The following is a 25,028-nucleotide window of genomic DNA, read 5'->3' as shown; positions in this document are numbered from 1 at the left end:
AATTGGCTTGGTTACCCAATTTTCTCGGCCTCTTTGGGGAACACAATAAGCACAAGTGGAAGGAGGAAAATACTTTATTAAAAAGTGCTTTTCGTATAAAGGTATGCTTGCAAGAACCAATTTACAGTGATAGAATCAATAATGTAAACACTGGCAGAAAACAAGCACAGTTCAATGTGGAAAGCATCAAAGGAAAAGCGATATAATATTGTGTTCCCAAAAAGGTAAAAATTGCAGCCATGCCAATTGTGGAAGTAAGTCATATTCTTTGTGCAAGGTATGATGGAAGATGTCTGGTTGCCTTTTAATGTAAAAATGTACATAACAAGATTTCACTTACAGCAAACATTCCAAGAAATATTGCATCTATAGAAAAAGCAAACAAAGAAAGTGTTATACAATCACAAAAATCAAGAATGGGTAAATAGTCCCCAAAAATATTTATGTAAATATCAATATTTATAATTAATAATAAGAGAATTCCCATTACAGTTATAGCCTTAATTTTTGTTTTGCTATGCAAATTCATTAGCAGTTGCACTTTCAATTATGTACACTAAAATCCTTGCATAGCACAAATAAAGAAACAAATAAAGAATTGGTTTTATATTTCCATATAATTTGTATTTATTGTTCATTTACTAAATCCAATTTTACATTTTATTTATTAAAAATTCATCATTAAACATACTTATAAATATGGCTATAATAATTTACATTCCATTATTATTCATCAAGGATTTTGAAACCCCTCAAAGACAAAGTCCCTTCTAGACCAGTGGTTGGAAATGTGCTCGAATGCAGCTAACAGCACTAAATGGTAGTGGTACCCTAATTTCCTGCTCAATACATTCTAGCGCACCATCGAAGCAGTTGCCTGTGTCACATGTCTTTGTCTTTGTGTCTGTGGTCCTTCTTCAGCTCTTGAACCATAGTGTTGTACTGTTGTTTGTACTCACTCCATGCCAGTCAAATACCCAATAATTCTAAACAAAGATTTCGAAAACAGTTTTATCTGTAATACAGTCCGGAGTATCTATTCCCTCAAATTGTGCTGAGTCTTCATTCATTGTTAAACAGTTTGAACTTCGTCGTAGTCGTCCATAGGCTCGTCGCTAGAGTCTGTTTTAATCGGCTCATAAGCATATGGTTGAACTATGTTTTGATCGTTAATCATTTCTTCGTAGCGTTTGAACACTGCTTCCAGAATAATTACTTGCAAAGAATCTTTGAGTAACGTCCATTGCGCAAAAAATTAAAAACTAAAATAAAATGCACCATGAATATGCTTATGCGTAATTTCTACTATTGCTAGTATATTTTTTCCAACGTGTGACAACGATCACCGCGTGCAGTGAGGTAAACAGACGAAAACCGCTGTTGACTTGGCTTCGCTTGCATGTACACAATGGCGATCGAACAAGAGGCAAAAATACACACATTTAAGGGCATTATTTCTCGAGTTACATTTGAATTTGTCCTAGGGATTCGTGATAGAGGTAAGAACAATATACACTTTCATATGAGTGAAAGTTGTGTTGGGTCTGACTACTCCTTTAATGATTCACCATCCCACCCAGATGGTTGGTCAAGTACCCTCTCCAAAAAGAAAAGTTTTAAGGTTTTTGCAATACATTGATCAATTCAGAGCGATAATACCCATTTTGTTTCACACGGCAGAAGTCCTGTTTTTGATGTGAGAAAGCTTTTCTTTGGAGCATTGCTTTAAATGCGCTTAAAGTACCTACTTTAATGAAAAGATTTTAACAGGAGAAATTAATAATGTTAACTATATCTGATTATGTTCAATCTATGAGCTGCAGATTGAACAAAATGGCAAAAATATCGTTCTGTTGAACCAATGCTTGAACACCATTGATAATGGCCAGACATGACAAAAGCACTATCATATGCTTCTGCAAACCAGTTTTCTTTATATCAGAATACTCACCAAGATTATCTTGACAGCTTGTGATCCTGTTGTGGTATTTCCGTTCATACCTAAGTCCAAAATCCTAATTGCCTCTCACTAATTTCACTTGGTCTTCATTAAACAGAGCAATAACAGTTAGCTGCTCTTGATGGACACAGTATGTAAATTTGCGGATTGTCCGTATATGATGCAGAGGAGATCTGATTTTTTTTTGCAATTCCTCAAAACTAGTTATAGTGGTTGAAAATAATGAAAGAACATGTCCTCACTGCCCGCCGACAAAATTTTTTGATGTTTGCCAATAAGATGAGTTTCCACATAAATGGTTTGACCATTTCAAACAGTCATAACCGTGTGATCATAGAAGCCAAAAAAATTCCACCAGAAGTAATCATATTAGCAAAGATTTTCGTTACAGAGCTTGTTGAATGGACAACGCTACTCAAAATTTAACTTCATTGTTTGTCTTGTTGCGGACAAGCCGTGTCTTCAATGCACTAAACATTGACTCTCCGGCTTCAACTCTTTGGCTGTTAAGTTGTAAAAAGTTTCTCTTTATTAAACTTTAAATATATGCGTGTTATGTTAATAGTAAGCAATGACAACCAGCTTTATGAAGCGGCTGTCAAGATTGCCTGCGAAGTAAACGTAGTTTTGGGGAACCTAGAATGGTGGCAACGACAGGTACATCGTAAAAATCCATGCAAATTCTCTCATCAGAGCATTGAAGATAGCAGTTACTATACCTTTCCTAGACGATTGTCAGTCAGATAAAATTTGCATTTGAAGGGAACTGATATGCTAGATGCTATGTTTGTGATAATTCCTCTTTGAGCTTTTTATTTTCTCTTAAAGAGGTGATGAAGATTCGCTCAATTTGATTTTAGAAAGCGATTTTAGAATGTGCAACTGATCTGGTAACATAAGAAACAAGAAACTACATTAGCGATGTTATTCCTTTCTATGACGAGTTTTATTTTCCAATATCTTGTGAATGCTATATAAAAACTGATCTAATATGTTAGAGAAAATTTTGTTTTATTCCAAATTCAGGATTTTTGTATTTAATAGCATGTTAAAATGTTTCTGAAACTTTTTTTGCGTCTCCATGAGAACGAATATTTAAAACATATTGAAGGATGGAACTGTTATAGACGTGCGTAATGTGCTCAATACATTTTCCAACAGTCACGGAAAACTAGATCTCCCCTTCATGGGGTTCTCTGTGAAAGTATAAGCGGCAATGGCGAATTAAATACGAGAAAGCGAAACACCAAAGTTATCGTATGATTAAGGATTGAAATTCCTCGAAAATTGATAAATTACCTACTAGATGTATGAAGATGACGAATATATGCATTTTGCAGTAGCTTTGCTAAGAGACTGGAAAAAAACTCGAAACGAGCGTGAGGGTATGTGAGTGTCTACTGTGCTGATGTTTGAATCTTAATTAAGAGCATACCCCTCTTTCAACAGTTTTCTCCAGCACAAATTCATGATTCAGTGAAACAATTAAATATCCGAAATCAATATGGATGCAACAGTAATTTCACCCAAAACCTTGATTCTATATTGACTTCATTTAAGTAATTCTAGGTGGTATAAATGTTTTTTTTTAAATATTTACTGTAAGGATGCATTTTTTAATACCATAAATATGAACTAATTATTATTACTGCATTTTGAATGTTGACAATATGAAATTCACTTTTATGAATAGACATCAGTTGTGTTATAACAAAAGTGAAAAATAGTCTTTATTTCTTGTGATAATAACTTTACATGAACAATAAAACTAAGGATTTCAAAAGAATATTAAAATTTCCATTAAAGTTAATAATTTTTACAGACCCACAGCTTCTTACATTTTGAAGTTGCCATGGATAATCAACTTTTACCCTTAGTATTATTAAATGTGTACTGAAAGTATCATGCACATCATTTAATTGTTTTTAACAGTATATCTATTCTCCCCCAACACGACCTATTGCATATAATTCAACTATTGCTTCTAGTGTCTCTCTAGTCTCATTGAAAATGCTGCCACAATATCTTCACTCACAAATCCAGCTGATGATAAGTATGTTTTCTGTAAGCCGAAGATAAAGTTATAAAGGCATACTTGAGCCTTGGTGTGATTTCATTCAATAAATCAACATTGGCAATAATGGGTTTCTTGCAACAATTTCTATTTTAGAGGGAGAATTGAATGCGTATTTTCTTTCATTCTTCGCCTAGCTTATGAGGGCCTGTAATTGCACACCATTCGGTTTTCCTAAAGCTGTTTGTTGTGAAATGGTTTCACTAACCAACCCTTCTGTGGTGTTATCACTAATGAGCACAAGGGTCAGTTTCTGCAAACTTTGTAAAACTGAAAGGTGTCGGTATCCTCAGTTTCTGAACCTGATCATCAAACATCTGTCATAAGCCTGAATTTGCCAGAATATTTTACATCATTGGTGCTTCCATAATCACCAATGTTAACAAGAGTAAACGATAGTTTGCATTACAGATTGCAAGAAGCTGAATGCAGTGAAATTTTTATACAATCAAGAAACCTGCATTCTTGGACATTCTGACTACGATATGTTTACTATCCATTTCCCAAGATAATGAGGGATTATTATTATTACAGTGATATAACATTTTGGTGTTACTTGGAATCAAGGATTAAGTGGCACGTGTGAGATCGGTCGGTCAACGCTGTCAGGAAGTGAGAAAAGGTGTGAGATGTAGTTGGCGTCTGGACAAATGAGTAAACGTTGTGGAGATAAAAGCACTAGAATTATTGTAATTAGTGGCATGTTGGGTTAGTCTTGTGTGTATGTTTCGTCTCATCTTGCCTATGTATGTATGACCACAACCTGACATTTAAATTCATACATAACATTAGCTTTAGACAATTTTGTCCTTTTTGGGACAGAAAATCGATGTCCTTTTGTTTTCATATATAACTATAGGTTTAAGGGAATTTTAAGCTATGGCAAATTTTACGAGGAAGATTGAAAACCAAACGTTCACCTGTTTGCCTAGATATGGTATTCTAATGAAAATTTTACGAAGTTCATTCTCAGTATTTTGTTTGGGGCTTATTTTTAGCTATGATTTTGGTTTTGAGTTTAAGAATCAAGAATTTCAGGATTGTAAGAGGGAAACCATTCCATGGCATAAAAAAGACTTGTGTGTTTGAGCTTGTTTTCGAATAATGTTTGTTTAAAGCAAATCTTAAATGCGGAAAAAATAGGGAATTGTTCCAAGTAGATTTGGTGGTTGCGTTCAAACTTGAAAAATGTGTATATTGGCCAGTATGATGTTATACGATATATGAATATCATTATTGGTTATTTTAAGGTTCAGAGTGGACATGTGAGTAAGAAAATTCACTGCAAAGTTTAAGATTTTATCAAAATTATTAAATTTGGAAAGAACATGAGGAACGTCAGAATGTCACATAAGAACAAGATAATTATCAACATAACGTCAATAAACTTAAGGACACCTGAGTCGATCAAATCAGCGGGACAATGGATATTTTCAAATCTCAGTGAGAATTATATTAGCTTAACATAACCGAGAGAAGACCCCATGGAAACGCCATCGTTGTTCATAAAGAATACCGTCGTAAGAAAATATAGTTTTGGTGCATAAATCAATAATAAGTTTTTTCAGTGTTGACTTCGAGTGTGGTATTAGTAATATTTTGTTTGTAATTGCGATCTAGTACAATGTTGATGGTTTTACGCAAAGGCACGTAAAGAAATTCAACAAGAAAAGAGACAAACTTATAACCTTGGGAAAATAGATCCTTAGTATAGATTTAACAACATCAGCAGCATCAAAGGATTCTTGTAATGAAAATTTATTTAAGTTGAGTGAATTCAAAAGGTTTGCAATGAATTGCCGATGCTGTAGTGGTCTGTTTGTGATGTCAATTATTGGTCGTAACTTAGTAATGCAAATTGTTTGTGCGTTTTAGGTAGTCCATGTGCTCTGGCAAAGTGCGCGAGTAGGTCGTAAGAAAAGTATGTTCAGTTTTATTGATCTCACCCCGTTTTGTGAAGTGCATAGATAGGACTGTAGAGTTGAGAGTCTACTAGAAGTAAGTCGAAATACGCCTAAATTTACAGGGATTATCGAACAGCAAATTAAGAGATTGACATTAATAAATCGGTTTAACAAGACAACTCCATTGTTTTGTCAGCTTTCAGAATGGCGTAATCACTATTGTTTCTTGAGTATACGAATACATTTATATCAATATGAATACTCTTGTATTATCTTAAAATATCAAGAAAACGAGATGTCCCTTTTGAATTTGTTTTATTTTGTATTACTTCATATTGTCTGCTCGTACATTAGCCATAATAACAGATCTGAAGACTGGAAAAGGAAGCTCATCTGAAGCAAAATGGCGCTAAAAAGAAAATGTACGTCAAGAAATAATCCTGAAAAGGCTTTCCTTTAAGAAACAAGAAAGAACATCGACAGAGGACGAACAATAATATAGCAAAGTGCTTTTGTGCCACACCAATTATGTTGCACATCAAAGGACTTCAAATGAACTACTACTCCAACGTATTAAGGAAGAAAGTAAATGGTTTCAACACTGAGTATCATCACATGTTTTGGGCATTCTGTTCGTATCGGTGCAATTGCGAAGTTGTCGCTTTCTTCGCTGAATAAATCCCGCTTCATAGACCAAAGCATCTTGATTAAAGTATTGTAACAAAATACATTTAATTCTAGCAACAATTGCCATGTTATAGGCTTATCGTAATGGAAAACTTCCTGTAGAACATTTAGATCTAAATTCAAAACACAGCTCTACGAATTAACATGTGATCATAAGCAAACCTTGTGAAATTTTTGTCGCATGTCTTTTGACGGGGGTAATGTTTTTTGCATTGATTCAAGTTTTCGTAAATAAACAATATGAAACATTTTCCTTTTCTACTTTACCCTACGAGTGAACTATGTACTACCTTTTATAGACAACTCAATCCATGCAAATATGCAATTAAAAACAAAATCCATTTTGTATCAATAAGAGGAATACATCTGTGAAAAGACATCGTCCCCGTGAAGAATGACAGAATTTCACCAAGCTCACAAAAAGGAGATCTCATGTGTTTTAGAGCTGTGTTTTGAGTAAAATGCAATATATTTTTGTTACGATAGTGCAGATAAGATCTTTAAGGACAAGTTTTATGAAGCGGGGTTTATTGAGCGCTTTGACGGCACTTCGCAATGGCGCAATATTAACAGGGTGTCCACAAAATGAAATATCTAAAGATAAAAGACACTTAATCTGCATCCAAACTTGACAAAACTGGTTGGTGATCTTGCCTTGCAATCAGTAATCAAGAAATGTATTGAAAATATGCCGAATACTTAAGATCTGGGATAAAAAGCAATAAGACGGAAAAACATGGCTAAAAGCGGGTTATGAGGAAGGCATGCGAAATATATTCCTATCGTATGCCAGTAAAAACAATGTCAAATGCTGAAATAACGAATAATTAGAGGAGTATAGTGTGGTTTTTCATCGTATATGATTTTTCTTGAAAATAGGAACCAATCTCTGCCAAGAATATTTTCTCAATTTATGCAAAATTGGCATTTACTAATGCTCGTGTATGGTAATTTTCTCTCAGTAAATATTAAACTTTGTAAATATTTCCTCCCAAGACCAATTCTAAACAATCTTCAACCGAAGCGAGCTATATCGACACTGCCATTTCAGGGGAGTCTCAATTTCATGATTTTCGTCCCGGATTGAGTTGAATGGCACATATGCCATGTTGTTCGTCATTCCATTTCACAAAAACAGTTGAGATAACTTCCGGTAAAAGAGATGCACACACAAAATCGTATATACAGATCCTAGAGTAGAGGCAAAATTCACTTCTATCTGAATATAAAATAATCTTGCTATGATAGCTACCATCTGAATTCACTTTTGCTTACATGCTTAGCGAATTACCCGCTTTTAAATAAATTTAAAGTTTAGCTTTGTAAGAAAATACATTGCGAAGAAAATACTTTACACCGCCGTAAAGATATTGCTGCCTATGTTGCCAATCAGTTCAAGGGAAATCGAACAGCGCTTTGATGCATAAATTCAATTTATGAATACTTTTTTATTTTTTTCTTAATAAAAGTTGACTATGCCTATTGCAAGTAATCATTTCAGGTTAAACTCCTAAATAATGTTTTTCATTTCTCAACTTAATAAGCGTATTATTTAAAACAATATCTGTAGAATTTCGGAGCTCCTAACAACTATGAACATTAAACATCAATGCAATTTACGGAGTCTAGTGGTTGTGACCAGTATGGTCATTTTGAAAGGTGAAAGATTTACTAAATTTTGTTTCCTCTTTGTTTTTATTTGTTCAAATTGCCAGCGACAACTGAGATCAAAAGATGTTAGCCCATATAAATTTAAATAACATGTTTACGTTGTACGACACTAAAGAAACAAGAGACTTTATCCATGCGCTTACTGAAGCACTTACACAAGAAAGACTCGTTTTATTGCACCATACCATCAATTTTAATTTGTCGTAGCTCTGTATTTGTGTATTTTGTGTCTCGCTTGAACAATTTCTTTGTGATTTTTTCAGTAATTGATTGTGGTATTTTATGTTCCATTCCAACTTTCTTCGATATGCATTTAGTTCGGGCAGAAATGCTAGTTGGTCTTAAAGGGTTGTTTCCTTATAAGTATGTGAATGGCCCATTAAAAATTATCTTTAATAAAGCATTGTGTAATCGAACTGTTTCTCCAAAGAGACTATTCTTAAAATTTTAAACATTCCAAAATGATTTAAAATTTGTATCTGAAAATACACTCAAGCTGATTGCTGTTATACTAAAATTAAGAGCTTGTAAACCTATTACAAGCTGATAACTATTGACTTAAGTTGTTGAATATGAATAAAAAGGCATAGGCACGTTTTAAATTTCTTTGATAAACTCCATAAAATTAAAAAACATCAAACTTCAAAATTAAAAAAATACTGAAGCTAAAAATTTTTGGTAATGCCAACATGAAAAGCATATGACCTCTAAAAATGTTTGGTATTTTTATGTAGAAGTAACTCAACAACAGCACTTTTGATCATTTAAAAGTTTTAGAAATTTTTTAGATCTATATTCATGCCAATTTAACATAATATATGAATTGTTCGAGCGTTTCTATGAGAGTGTAAAAAAGCATATTTTTTTTAGCATAATGTCATTGGCATCAAAGTGAACTACTTGTTTGTGTTTTATCGTCCTGATTTTCGTAAAATATATTTCGTACTTCTGCAAGTTGGAATTTATTGGTGATCCAAGAACATCTCTGTTATTGAATTTTTTCTGTTGTCTCCGTGGAGAAGAAAACACAAACTGTTCACTTGATTTCTCCAATCAATGGTCACGATACACAAAGCTCGCACAGACTGGCAGTGGCATTTTAAAACCATGCAAGGACCAGTTAATAAGGCAATGCACAAATCTGGTTGGGGTGAATTTAATCGAAGCTCTGGAAAAATAGTTTAATTGGTTATATGGATTATCTGACCTTCTGACAGTTTTCACGAATTTTCATAGAAAGTCGAAATGCAAATGGAGACCTAAAGACAATCGAGGTGACAATTGATAGTGTATTTATTGACCGTCTAATGTCGCAGCAACAGTTTTTGATCAATGAAAATGCACTATGAAGCAATTCACTTCATGGAAGCTGAACTTGGCAATTGTTCAGGCTTATCTTGAATACAGTCTTGTGATGGGCTGCGGGACCCACCAAGCAACTGGTTTATATTAGGTAAGCTTCTATGGACTATAAAGCTTTTGTTCATAACAAGGTGGCTGTAATTACCACTTAATTCCATACCTTTGCTTAAAATTTTAGCCTTTACTTTACTTGAACTTTTCATAAAAGTGAGAAATCCTAAAATAAACAGGAAATGAACAATGTTATTTCAATATGTCTCCCTAATTAACCTAAACATGTTTTCACTCTGTTACCAAATTATCTGTGGAATATATATATAATGGGGATGAATTATACTTCATATAGGCTGAAACAAGTAGTAATCCTTTGTAAAAATTAATTTAATGTAAACTAATTAATTAAGACATACATATATAAATAACATAGATGACCCCAACAACAATCAAGATTATTTTAAAAATATCATCGAAAGAGAAATTAAAAGAGCATCCTTTGAAATTGTTGTATGTTGATCAACTGAAACAATCTAGCGAAAGAATACCAATAAAACTATTTTTTATTCAAAGTACAACTTTGCGCTTAGTTCTTAACTTTCTTTAATTTTCAAATAGTTACTAAATGACTGTGTGAAACACCATAAAAACATGCTTGTAATAAATAAAAATACTAAGGCTACAAGTGTAATAGCTGATACTATTTCCTACACCAAGCATAAAATACAATTGCAGAAAGGGCTTTGATGAGTCAAACATTTAGGTAATAAAACATGTTGTGAAAATAGACTGGTGTGCATGAAATAAATCTTAATTCTGGAGGCAGATCACCACAATTTAACGTGTCACTAAGTCAAGCCCATGGCACAAGCCACTCATTATATTGTAAAGAAATGTTTAAAGTTTAACCTTGAAAGAGATATCTGTGTTTGAATGGGGAAATAGAAATATCTAAGTCACAAACTCTTTCAACAACATCAGTGGGCATATCAAGAGCTTCTACTTCACTACCATGAGGCAAAAGTATCTTTAAGATAGAAAAGTTGTGTAGCTATATGAATAACCTTTAATAAGAACATTTCTCATAGGTAACTTGCCTTTAAAACCTAACAATTTTAAAGCAATCATTTTGTAAATGTGTTCTTCATTTTATCGAACTAAAGGTGTTTTAATGGAAATGAAAGAATCATGTTATAATGAATTTATTGTGAGTGTATGAAGGTAATATACCCCTTAGACAAGAATGTGTAATTCTGAACTGGCAATTGTTTCAGTAAGCGCATACATATACTTAATTACTTCTGTTGACTATAGAATGAGAGGGAGTTCCATAAATATAGATCACAATAATTTTCAGAAGAAGTAATTGCACCTGCTCGTGTTTTATTGAATTGAAGGTTGGCATGAGTAAAACTCTTCATTATCAAATAAATCTTTGATCATTGGATTTAGCATAAAATACCACTAAAATAATTTAAGGAAGAAAAATTACAAATACGTAAATTTACTTTCTTTGTTATAAAAATTGTAAAATTTCAGTAATCGATGCATAATGCAATTTGGGTACCTTGAGACAAAGTGATCAATAGAGTCTTTCTAGGCCATGTTGATAGAAAACCGGCATACGAGAAGTTATGTTTCAAACGTAGACTGTCCAGGTTAGTATAATCCAGAGAAGGACTGTTTTCGTTCTAGTTGACTGACGTTTCGACAACCTTAGTGGTAAGTAACAATGTATAAAAATGAGCAGTAAAGTTAAGGTTAGCCGTATTTTTATCTGGTCTTTACGTCATTGTAATGTGTGTACAGGGAATGATTGCGTCAATTGTATTGTCATTGTGAATTAGTGTGAAGTGTAATGTTTTAGTTGATCGTTTGTTTGTATTGTGAATAAGTCGCTTGTAAAGTGCCGTTAATTGCCGTGATCTGCCTGTGTGGAGGGGGTTTTCTAAGTTGGTATACCAACCTTCTAATTTGAACCGTTGTCATACATGAAATTTGTAGCAATGGCATTTTGCCGATTCCCAGTCAATGCCAGCTTTTGATTCGGTGATGTTCAGCATGTATTACTTTTGTCCTGTTTCTTAGTAGCTCGTTTGTGTTCAGTAAGTCTTATGTTTGAGTCTTGCCTCCTGAGATATAGGAGTATGCGAGTGAAGTCGGAGCAGTTTATTTTGTAACCGCACTCGTCGTTCGTTGGGTTGTTCTGTCCTTTTATGTTCGTTAGTACTTTGTCGTAACGTTGTGATTGGTTTATTTGCGACACGCATGTTGTATGGTCGCAAGATACGCGAGATAGTCTTATACGTACCTTTGATGTTATCGTTATATTACGCCGAGTTGTTCGTCAGGTCGGGCTCGTGGGTTTGTAAGTGTTGCGTTTGATAAAGTCAGAGTTATAGTTGATTTTGTCAAACACGTAAGGAGATAGCAGTTGTTTTGTTGTGTAGAGCGTAGGTGAATCACATGATTTGTGCACGTCTTGTTAATTATCTGATTGTGGTAGCTTTGTGTGATGTAGGGTTGTAAGATGATTGGTAGTAGTTGGTTTGCATAGCTGTTGTTCGTAGTTTTGACAGTCTTGTTTTACCAACAGTCGAGAAAAACGAAGACTTCGTTATTCTTGACCAGCAGATGACTCCATACGAGCACGGATTAACGCCTTTCACACGAATCATCCATTATATCGAGCAACAAGAGCAAAGATTGAACAAACTGAAGGAGCTCATACCAACGACAATACCTTTACTTCTACGATACAAAATATTGCAGAGAAACGAGCAAACGTAAGACAGAGACACAACACTAAATCAAACAACAACAAAACTTTATTGTTTAAAACGCACTAAAACACGTGTACAAGACATAAAAACATGACGATAACTTGCGGAGGAATTATTTCTTCCCGGTCATTAGACGAAACTGAAAACACGACTACTGTCTACTGACTAAACACTCCATAACACCGAACGATCCTGACTGAGACAATAGTATCCGGTGTCGAGGGTGTCCTGGCGTATCAAAGAGACTTGTCAGAGACAACCAAAGATCGAGATCAGGCTTTAGCCTCCTGTTTACAATCGTAATTCTAAACGTGACAACAACTTCACAAAGGACGAGCAACACGCACTTAAACGACTAAAACACGACAAAAACATCAAGTCATTTTACCAGCAGATTTTGACACGGACTGTGGTCATAGATAGGAATGATTACTTCCAAAAGGGATAAATTCTTGTCGATTTATTGAGAAACGTACAAGCAACTCAAACGAGACCCAACACCATCACTAGAACGCAAGATTTTCTCTTTGACATCAAGATTTTCTATAAGAGAAAAACTATAATTATATCTGAACGTATATACTATCGACTAATATGTTCAGTACCACGATCACCGAGACTTTAGGGACTACCAAAACATCACAAACAACAAATACCCATGCGATCTATTGCATCATTCTGTGGTTTGCCTACTTACGAACTGTCAAAGTACTTGACTGACGTATTGCAAATACTTACGAGGTAAAAAAAAAACACAAGCTGCAAACCACTGAAACTTTCATTAAAAAACTGAGCACTATACAAATGCCGGACAAATACATACTAATGTCGTTTGTTGTGAAATCATCGTTTTACCAGGTTCCACCATATCTGGCACCTACTTTGTATAAAACCCTCATTTGAAATAACTCACGGAAGTAAGCCATTACCGACAGAAGACATTATCGAGCTATTTGAGCTCTGCCTCACCTCAACTTTACTACCAGTACAATAGTACACACTACAAACAACACATGAACTGAAGCAATGGGTCAACTGAAATGATGTATTTGCTGAAAATGTAATGCAATCTTTAAAGGAATGGGCGCTCACGACCACTCAACAGGTACCTTTAGGTCTGTTACGTAGATGAGATGATCACAGCACTACATGCAGACGAGATTGATTACTTTCACTCTCAAATCAACGAACAGAACAGCTTAAAACATAATCAACGAAAGATAAAGACGTAAAAAAACGAAAAACTGATCTCTTCCTTTCTTGGACTGTCTGCTAAACAGGAAAGTCAAAGACTAGAACGACAGTCTGTCGCAAACCAACACACACTCGAACAACTACTAGTCCGATCATCTTACAACATTACACCAACAATAAACCACCAAAATCAGAACATTCACAAGACGTGCACAAACATGTGTGATTCACCCGACGCTCTACAATAACGAAAACAACTATTCCAAATGTGTTTTTGACAAAACAATCATATCTCCAACTTCATCAAAGCAACAACTACAAACACAAATGAGTCTGACGAAACGAATATCTCAGCGACAACAGCAATGACACCTTTGTATCAAATGTACGTCTGAGAATTATCTGGCGTAATCTTACGACCATACAAATACGTCTCTGCACATAAACCAATCACAACGTTATAATATACTAACGAAAATAAAAGGCAAAGAACTATCCAAAGAATGACAAGGTGCAGTTTACTAAATAAAAAGTTTTACTGAACACAGAGGGCTACAAAAAAAAAAACAAGACGAAACTAATCACATTGCCGAACATTACCGACTCACAAAGCACAACATTGACTGGGACTTGTCAAAATGCGTTACTCACAGCACTGAGTATAGAGAGTAGTTTTAACTAGAAAGTTGTATACCAACTTAGAATAAACCCCCAGAGCAGATCCAGCAATTACCGTCACCTTACAAACGACTTATTTACAATACAAAACGAACGATGAACAAAGAACTTTACACTTCACACAATTCACAATGACAATACACAATTGACACCCAAACATTTGTACATAATACAAATGGAACCAGGTAATAAATACCAACCTGATGTTTAATACCTTATTTTCTCTGAAGATGACTATCGCGAAGGTTGTCGAAACGTCAGTCGCTAACAAACAGTCCTTTAGGACTATACTAACCTGTGATTTACATCTACAAAAATGTAACGCAATTCCGGGTTAAAAAACCATTTACTTCTGTAACGAGAAATATTGTAGTAATTGTGCCACCAATGCACTAATGTCTACAAATGAAAGCAACCATCCATGAATAAATAACAACACGTGAGACCACCACAACCTTAAAAATACACAATACAAAAACACAAAAAACTTGTGGCAGACATTTCCACTTTATAGATTTCTTGGCAAAAAAAGGACAATTATAACTAACTTCCCTCTATCATTATGATGAAGGCTCAGCCAACAATTGAAAGTTCGATAATTTAAAAATATCTGAGAAAACCCTAATTTTCACAATATATATTATATGAGAGAGCGATGTGGAATATTCCTGGATGAAAGAGCGCCTGTATCTCATATTAGAAGAGCGTAAGATAAAATGAAGTAAAATGGACAGGTTTTACTTTCCAACTCGTATACAATTATATATATATATATATATATATATGTGGAATGTGGAGTTGTAGTTTCTTTTGCCAGGGTTGTTCGTTGTGAATGCAGTATGAATTTTGGCATGTATGATACAATGTTTTCCCTTGGTTTGTGTAATTGCGTGGGTTGAGGCGAACTTTCATGCTTTGTTTAAGACGTCTTGGTTGATAGACGGGTAGAGGTGAGTAATGCCAAAAGATATGAAGTTGAGACTTCGTTTGTGTTTAATGGAGTTGAAACATAAGCGTCGACGCAATACAGCCATCCCTCACCGAAGACAAAATATCACATCACAACTAGGTGTATTTACAGAGTACACCCATCGCTAACAAAGACGCATTCATAACACCTCTCCCTACTACAACACATCATCACTAACATAGGACTCTATCGCGACGACGGACTAGCCATTACTAAAGCAACACCTAAAGAAACAGAGAAAATTAAAAACAAGATATGCCGCGTCTTCAAAAACAATGGACTACGCATAACTATCGAAGCAAACAAAAATCATCGACTTCCTTGAACTCACCTTAAATCGTAAGAATTCTTCCATCGACCTTTACACAAGCCTAACACTTCTCTGCAATACGTCCACAGCGAAAGTAACCATCCACCAACAATAACGAAGAACATAACCCGCCGCCATCAACAAACATCTATCATCCCTATCATCCGACAAAGAATCATTTCACCAAATAACTGCACCATACCAAAAAGCACTTGACGAAATCGGATACCGATGCACACTAAAATTGACCCAGACGCTACTACCAAACGGAAAAATAGACTTTGACAAAATATACTTTGGTACAACCCTCCATTTAGCAAAAAATTCCATTAACGAACATTGCCACAAATTCTCTATTAATGGACAAACACTTCCCCATAGACTATGGTAAATTCTGGAAAATATTCCACCGTAAGATCTCAAACTCAGCTACAGCTGCATAAACAATGTCGACCAAATAATAAACAATCATAACAAACATATACAAAGAACATCAGACCAAACTAATGACATCACCACGAACAGAAAGACATGATAAAGTTACTGAACTGCCAACAAAACAAAACTACTCACTCTAACTGCCTACAATCATCAGTCACCACCAAGCTACTGTGAAACAGAAAGGACATAACAGAACTGAGACGTACATCGGACTTACCGAAATGAATTTAAGACTAGATATAGAAATCACACTGCCTCTTTCTGCTACAAAACTACGAAACTCGACCGAACTCAGTAAGCCCATTTGACCCTAAAGACAGTAACATTGACCACGACATCTCATGGAACATCATCACGTACAGCAAAACCGTACAACTGCGCTAATAAAAGATGCAACCTTTGCCTCAAAGAAAATTATTCATCCTCTACAAACCATCCAACCATCCCTCAATAAACGCAACAAACTTGTTTCTTGTCGCCTTCATGGTTAAATTAATGTTTTGCCCACTTGTTCATGTTTCTACCTCGTTTGAAGTAAGATTTCAAAGCATGCATCGATTTAATCGTTTTTATTGTAATTTTATTACAATTAATGAAGAAGTAGGCTTCTTCATATTGTGGAAGTTTATAGTAAAATGGAATAAATTTAGAAAAATTAAAATGATTTTGACAACAGAAGCTGGAATAGCTGGAATATGATCTACCCATGATCACTATGTAATTTGCAACTATACACCTTATATGATACACTAACTTCCCATCTAACTTGCAACTATACACCTTCATTAATATACTAACTTCCCCATCTTGCACATATAATTCAAAAAATTTAAGCATTTATTCATTAAATCCCCTGAAGAGTGAGAAATGACGAAACAGGCTTGTTAGGTTGAAACAGTAGTTTTTGTGATTTTTTCAACATCACTACATATACAATGTGCCCTCCCGGCTATCACAACTGTGCAATGCTGACTCCTGCACTTGAGACAGGGCGTATGGTTACACATTGTATTGTTTATATTGTGCTGTGCAAATAGTGCTCAAAACTATAAAGGTGTGGTTTGTAAATCGCAAAACTTTGAACGTTCCCGTATAAGACTCTCTCAATAATAATCGAAGAGCGTGCTCAAACTACGCACGAACAGTGAGTGTAATATACAAAGTGTATACAATGTGCCCTACCGGCCATCAATTGATTAAAATGGTGACTCCTGCACTTGGGGACACAGGATGTATGGTTACACCTTGTATGGATTGTATTGCCAGAGTCCCCACAGTGCTCAAACCTATAAAGGTGAGCTTGCATATCGCGAACATGGTGAACGCCCCATATGAGACTCCTACACAATCAGACAGTGCTCAAACTACGCACGCGCAGTGAGCGCACATACGTGTATATACAATGCGCCTCCTGCTATCACCACTGTGTAACATGACTCTGCACACGGGATGCCAGACGTATACACACAATGTATGGAATGTATTTTAGAGTCACCAAGTTGGCTCAAACCTATAAAGGTGAGCATTGCATATATATGTATATATACATGATTTAAGATTGGTAATCCAGGAATATTTAATTTATAAAAAGATTCTCCGGATTGTATAAAATGATTTTATTGAGCTTTCAACACGTTGTTTCTAGCCTTTATCCGAATGAGAAACATTATTTACACTTCCATTTAGCTTGTAAATGTTCAAACTTATCTAAGGCAACTGCTTTCAGTGACTCTTTCGTTGATGGATTGATATATATCTGATTCTTTGTTGTTTTCGCAAATAGTTCGTTTTTCAAAGAGGATTTTGTCTGATGTACTTCTACTAAGCACCAACATAACTACAGCTTTCTGCTCATCATTCACAAGTGATCGTAACTGTGTCAGTTGATTAACCAAGTCCGTACTTTGTGGTAAGTAGGTTGACCACGTCCAATACGTTATAGTATAACATACACATGAATGTATGAGTAAGGCGTTTTACAAAGAACATCAACTAGTTAACTAATAGTATATTTAAGTATATGACAATAATAAGTATAATTTACATGATTATGGATTATCATTTAACAATTTCCTACAAAAAAGAAAGACAAAAGTTTTCAAGATAATAATGCTTCTAAGGTCGTGAGAGATTATCATGAGACGTTGTCTCTACTCAAGGTGTTTGATAACAAGGTTAATTTCAGATAATAATAGACCCAACGGAGCAAACGTTGATTATTGGTCTTCATTTTATTGATGAAAACGAGAGGGTTGCGGACGTTAAAACTTCGAGAGATTTACGAAGAAACATGACATCAAAGTGTTGTAGGCCAAGATTAGAGCTAAATATCCTTTCAATACTGGAGTAATTTTGTTGATGAGTATTAAATTTTCTCGAAAAATAACATACCGGGTGACGACACCATCATTGTATTTTGTAACAAAACTGCCCTGTTGCAAACATCACTTGCATCGACAGCAAGTTTGAAGGGGCGTTTAAAATCTGGAGCGGACAAACCGGGAAATTATGTAATAGGGCTTTTAGCTGGTCAAAAGAGTTCTGGTACGAGGGTTGTCCAAGTAACATTGACATTTTTCCGTAGCAAATTGGTCAACGGTTCGGTTATTGTTGAAAGTTTGGGCAAAATTTTCGATAATATTTAGCCATACCGAGAAACGTATTGAGTTTTTCTTTGAAGTGGCTGTGAAATTTGAGATCGCTTGACCTTTAGCATTGACTGGTTTTACTTGACCTTGTCCGACTACATGTCCAAGATATGTCACATGACCATTATCGAAATTGCTTTCGCAAGGTTGATGGTGAGACGAGCCTCACATAACCTTCGAAAAACCTGCCGCATTTTCATTTCTGTACTTTTCCCATATATCACTAAAGATAATTGCATCATCAATATACCCCTTCACATCTTTTGATGTTCATTATAATGTGATTAATCAAACGTTGGAATGTCGCTGGAGAGTTTTATACCAAAATGGCATGACTTTATTCTGAAAAGTCCCTTGGGTGTAACGAATGCAGATATTTCTTTGCTCTGTCACCTATCGTACCTGCCAAAATCCTTTAGAGGATCGAATTTGGAAACAAACTTTGCATTACCAATTTTGCCAACACAATCATCCATATGTGGAATGGATGGGTATCGGTTTTATTAACAGTGTTTACTTTTTCTATAATCCGTGCACATTCTATAAGTGCCATCAGGTTTGGGAACCAAAATACATGGTGAACACCAACTGCTGTGGTTGGGTTCATTTAAATCGTGCTCGAGTAGATATCTGATTTCTCTTTATTGAGGTCCTTTTCTTTGTAGGGCTAAGACGGTATGGGTGCTGTTTTATAGGTACTGCATCGCCTACATCCACATCGTGTTCAATAAGGTGACTTCGGGAGGCACATCAGGAATAACTCGAGATGTTGGTTGAGGTGATTTTCTATATCAGCTTTCTGTAAGGAATATAGATGAGTGAGTTTTGAAGAATATTCTTCAAGATTTCAGAGTTGCTCACATTTGCAGTGTCAGTTAAAGGAAAGTTATTCCTCAGATACATTACTCACTACACTTCCTACATTCTCTTTCCTCTCTTTATCAAAATAAGGCTTTAACATATTTACATGGCATATTGATTTTTCTTACGCCTATCTGGAGTTATGATGACATAATTCAATCACTCACTTTCTCAATAACAACGGACCATAATATCTAGTCTGAAGAGGTGTTCTGGAATTTCAGTAACGCAAGTACTTTGTCGCCAACATTGAAATTCCGCGTAATTGACCCTTTTATCGTATTTTTTCTTTATGCAATCTTTGAGCTGATTCAAGGTTTTGTTCGAGCAATTTCGCATGCAGTGGTCAACTTGTTTCGGAAATCTGAAACATGAGTTAATAAATTGTTGGATTATTTTACAGTTAAGAGTTTCTCCTTTAGAAGTTTTAGTGGTCCTCTGACCGTGTACAAAAACAAGTTTAAATGGGTGAAACCTAACGATTCTTGGACAGAATCACGAGCCGCAAACAGAAGGATGAACACCTATCTCAATCCTTTTCATTCTTGGCAATACATGCACCATATTTTTAAGTGTTTGATGAAAACGTTCTAACGCTCCTTGACTTTCCGGATGATAGGCAACTAGATTTGAATTGCGTTATATTTAATTTATGCATAACTTATTGGAATAAGCTGGACATGAAATTTGAGCCTTGATCTGACTGGATTGAGTTTAAAGTCCAACAAGCTGTAAAAATTGGTCAAAGCTTGTACAATAGTTTTAGCTCGAATATTTCGCAAAGGAATCGCTTCTGGGAATCTAGTTGAAGCGCACATACAGTTAATAGATATTCATTTCCTTTGGTTTTTGTAGGGCATCAACGAGAACTCGACTGAGCGGTTCTTCAAATGCTGGGAATTGCTGTAGAGGTGCTTTTGAATAGTTTGATTTGGTTTACCCACTACTGACAGACATGGCCAGTCTTAATAAACTCTGCAACATCCTTCCTTAGTCCTGGCCAATAAAATGAATGATTTTATTATAAGTCTTATTTACCCTAAAATGTCCTGAAAGTAGGTTTCATGCGCTAGACCAAGAATATCATGATGATATGCTTGAGTTGCAACTATCTGATATAGATACGCCCATTCATCGTTTTCGAAGTGTGGTGGTCGCCATTTCAATACAACATTCCGATATAATAACAAACGGGATCTTTTACATCTGTTTCTTCCGAAGCCTTGTGATAAAGTGTTGAAACGTTGGGGTCATTTTGTTGTTTCGATAAGATCGGACTTAGATATACTTCCTTGCTTCGTATAAAGCTAATTTTCGAATTTTCGAAGGATTTTCGTTTTCAAAAATATCGTGAAGAAACGTGTTTTCTATTTGTATGTCCTTATTTTCCGTGTTTCTTGCAGATTTTCGTCTCAATAAAGCCTTGTTATTGCACATGAAGGATATAAACTGGATTACTTGCTCAGTGAGGTTGGATTGTTTTTGAAAACTGGTTTGTTGCTTTAACCTGCTTGTACCTTTTCCCCTGCCAAATCGTTGCCTAAAGTAATAGATGAATTCCAGCAAAGGGCAGGTGTTGATAACACCTATCACAACATCACCTTTTATAAGATCAGATTGCAATTTAATATTGGTAAGGGAATTGACTGTATTCAGTGGAACTTATGCCAATGAATCAACACATTCTTCCTGAGTATGACTGTTCAGAAATGGCAAAGCATTGCCCAATATTACTGATTGTGAAGCTCCTGCATCTCGGAGTATTTTAATGGAACATAAACTGGTTGACGGTTGAGTTAACGTGACATTACCATCATGAATAAAGGTTTAAAGTCATCACTGTCACCGAAATCTTTGTGCTTGGTTGCTGTGATATTAATGTGTAGTGTTTCATGCGGTAATGCTTTGTTCGATTCTCCTTGCATTCTACAGTGGTTTTGTGTACAGACTATTTGTGTTGTGTATATCTTTGATCGGATCTTGAATGAACTCGTCGGTCTTAATGGTGGTCTGTTCGATTCTCAACAAATAATATTCAGATTTTGTGTGCCCTTTCGTTTGTAACATCTAAATTTGCTTTGTCGAAATGGGGAATTACTGGTGAATATTGCTTCCCTTGGTATTGCTTGTTTGCCGTTTGGACTTCCGTTTCTTGTAAGTTTTGTCTGCCTTATGCGTATTTGTTCGCAAACCGCGATGAAAATCCTGACGAATGTTTGTTTTCCATCAAGTGTGTTTTGAGTGTTTCAGAAAACGGATGTTAGTTTTAACTGCAAATTTATGAGTAAGCGAAAATTGTCAGCAAGACTGGCTGCTCACTAAGAGTCTTAGGATTTTGCTCAAGGAAAATTGTTTTTCATGTGGATACAATATTTGAATGTTTCCAATAAAATTAACTGCCGCAAAGTTTTAAAATCTTATATTTTCCGAATTAACTATCGATCGAAAAGTTGAGCTTTTGTTCAGCAAATTATTAGGTCGGGACATTCGTAACAAAAATGCAGCCCAAATGGGACAGAAATATTTCAAGTTATTCAATTAAGCAGAAGTCAAAACGAAAAGAAAATAGAACTGAAACAAATCGATTTCATTTCATAAAACAAAATTTCACATCAATATTTTATAAAACAAACAAAAGAGAAAAATTGTTTATTAAAGTAAACTTGGTGGACCAGTTGTTCTTAATATGTTCCATTTAACCCAGATGAGTTTATGGTGGAACCAACATATGAGAAGATATGGAAATTAAGCAGTGATGATATAAAAGCTTTAGGGAAATATTTTTAAGGTCGAATTCAAACATTTCAATGTCTAAACGCGAATACAGCATGTAATTTCAAAAGATTATGCAAGGATAAACTCGTTGATGAAGCTAAATTTAGAAAACCTAAGTATTTTCATGCAAAAATCACAAGAGGTAATGATAGCATTGCAACAAACAGATGTTAGTCAGAAAGCATATCGAAAGACACAATGCGAAGAGAGGAATAAGAAATAAGGTGGAGAAACTAAGTCCTTGAATGGGATAATTGCTGATAATTTTTCGTATACCATAAATTTGCAGTTAAACTTACCCATATCCGCTTTCACCAAGAAATACCCAATTACACTTGATGGAAAACAACATATCGTCACGATTTTCATCATTGGTTTCCGAACAATTACGCACAAGGCAGACAAAACTTACAAGGCAATTGGAAGTCAAACAAAAACAAAATTTCAAAAGCATAACAATACCAAGGGAAAGTATTGACCTGGTAATTCCCATTTCACAAGTAATTTGCGATTATTGTAAACGAAATGGACACACAAAATCTGAATGTTATTTGTTGAAATGGAACAGACCACCATCAAGCACCGACGGAGTTCTTACAAGATCCATAAAAATAATATACAAACACAAATATATCTGTACACAAAACCACTCGTAAGAATGCACAGGAGAACTGAATCAAACCATTGCCGCATGAACTCTACACACATAATATCACAGCAAATAAGCGCAAAGATTTCAGTACAATGATTTGGAAACTTTAAGTCTTTATTCATGATGGTAATGTCACAGTTAACACTCCAACCGTCAACCAGTTTATGTTCCAATTAAAATACCTTGAGATACAGGAGCTTCACAATCAGTGTAATATTGGGCAATACTTTGCCATTTTCCGAGTAGTCACTCAGGAAAGAATGTGCTCATTCGTAGAAAACCGCTGAATACGAATCACCCCTTACACAAAATTAAATTGCAATCTGATCTTATAAAAGGTGATGTTGTGATAGGTGTTATCAACACCTTGCCCTTTGCTGGAATTCATCTATTACTAGGCAACAATTTGTGAAAAGGCACAAGCAGGTCCTGTTTTAAGCAACAAACCAAGTTTCCAAAAAAACAATCCAACCTCACTTTCGAGCAAGTAATCCAGATTTATATCCTTCATGTGCAATAACAACAAGAGCTTTAAGAAAACGACTAGATGAAAATCTTAAAATAGGAAAATAAGGACATGCAAATAGAAAAACACGTTTCTTCACGATATTTTGAAAACGAAAATCCTTGAAAATTCATGTCTTGCCTATACAGCAAGGAAGTATATCTAAGTCCGATCTTTATCGAGAAACAACAAAATGACCCCAACGTTTCAACATTCTTATCACAAGGTCAGCTAGAAGTACAAAAAATGATCCTGTTTGTTATTATATCAGGAATGTTGCATAATGAGGGAAATGGCGACCACCACACACCTCGGTAAACGATGAATGGGCGTTTCTATATCAGATAGTTGCAACTCTCAAGCATATCATCATGATATTCTTAGTCTAGCGCATGAAACCAAACTTTCAGGATATTTAGGGTAAATAAGACTTATAATAAAAATCATTACAATACTTTTTATTGCCAGGACTAAGGAAGGATGTTGTAGAGTTTTGTAAGACTTTGCCATGCCTGTCAAGTCGTGGGTAAACCCAAACAAATCAAACTATTCCAAAAAGCACCTCTACAGCCATCCAGCTTTTGAAGAACCGCCTAAGTCGAGTTCTCACTGATTGCGTGACCACTACCAAAACGTTAAAAAGGGAAACGAATATCTATTAACTATTATGTGCGTCAACTAGATTTCCAGAAGCGATTCCTTGTTTATCTGAGCTAAAACTGTCAGCCAAGCTTTGACCAAATTTTTACGCTTTGGACTTCCAAATCAATCCAATCATAGCTAAGGTCCAAATTTCATGTCTGGCTGATTCCAACAAGTTATGCATGAATTAAATATTACGCAATTCAAATTAGTGGCCATCATCCAGAAAGTCAAGGAGCGTTAGAATGTTTTCTATCAAACACTTAAAAGTATGTATCGCATTTCATTGTCAAGATAAAGAAAGGATTGCGATAAAGGTGTTCATTTCCTTCTGTTTGCGGCTCGTGATTCTGTCCAAGAATCGTTAGGTTTCACCCATTTGAATTTGTTTTTGGACACAATGGTCAGAGGACCACTAAAACTTCTCAAGGAGAACTCTTAAGTGAGAAAATAATCCAACGAGTCTATTAACTCATTTTCAGATTTCCGAAATAAGTTGACCACTGCATGCGAAATTGCTCGAAAAACCTTCAATCATCTCAAAATTGTACTAAGAAAATAATAAAAATTCACCGCGGAATTTGCTATTGGCGACAAAAATACTTGCGTTACTGAAAATACCAGGAACATTGCCAGGCTAAATATTATGGTCCGTATGTTATTGAGAAGAAAGTGAGGATTTTGAATCTATGTCATCGTAACTCCGGATATGCAGAAAACAAAGGCTCCATTGTAGATATGTTAAAGCTCATTTCGATAAAAAGAGAAAGAAAAGAGAATGTAGGAAGTGTAGGCAATGCACTGAGGAAGAACTTCCATCTTTAACTGACACTCGAGTAAGTTAAGCAACCTGAAATCTGAAGAATATTCCTTCCAAACTCACTCATCTTAATCCAACACAGCAGCTTATATTGAAA

At 35.2% G+C, this 25,028-nt stretch overlaps 1 protein-coding gene across 1 annotated transcript in view; it reads left to right on the top strand.

Moving 5' to 3' along the window:
* The first annotated feature begins 1,408 nt into the window (after window positions 1-1,408).
* Window positions 1,409-25,028, top strand: part of LOC124457108 — a 43,863-nt gene continuing 20,243 nt past the window's right edge. Inside the window, exons 1-3 of the mRNA XM_047007397.1 lie at window positions 1,409-1,499; window positions 2,526-2,617; window positions 9,704-9,749. Coding sequence (XP_046863353.1) covers window positions 1,409-1,499; window positions 2,526-2,617; window positions 9,704-9,749 — 229 coding nt within the window. The remainder of the gene's footprint in view (window positions 1,500-2,525; window positions 2,618-9,703; window positions 9,750-25,028) is intronic.

The sequence above is a fragment of the Xenia sp. Carnegie-2017 genome, unplaced genomic scaffold (genome assembly GCF_021976095.1).
Source record: "Xenia sp. Carnegie-2017 unplaced genomic scaffold, XeniaSp_v1 HiC_scaffold_6, whole genome shotgun sequence".
In the NCBI taxonomy this organism is placed as follows: Eukaryota; Metazoa; Cnidaria; class Anthozoa; order Malacalcyonacea; family Xeniidae; genus Xenia; species Xenia sp. Carnegie-2017.
This window is presented reverse-complemented; position numbering and strand designations above follow the sequence as displayed.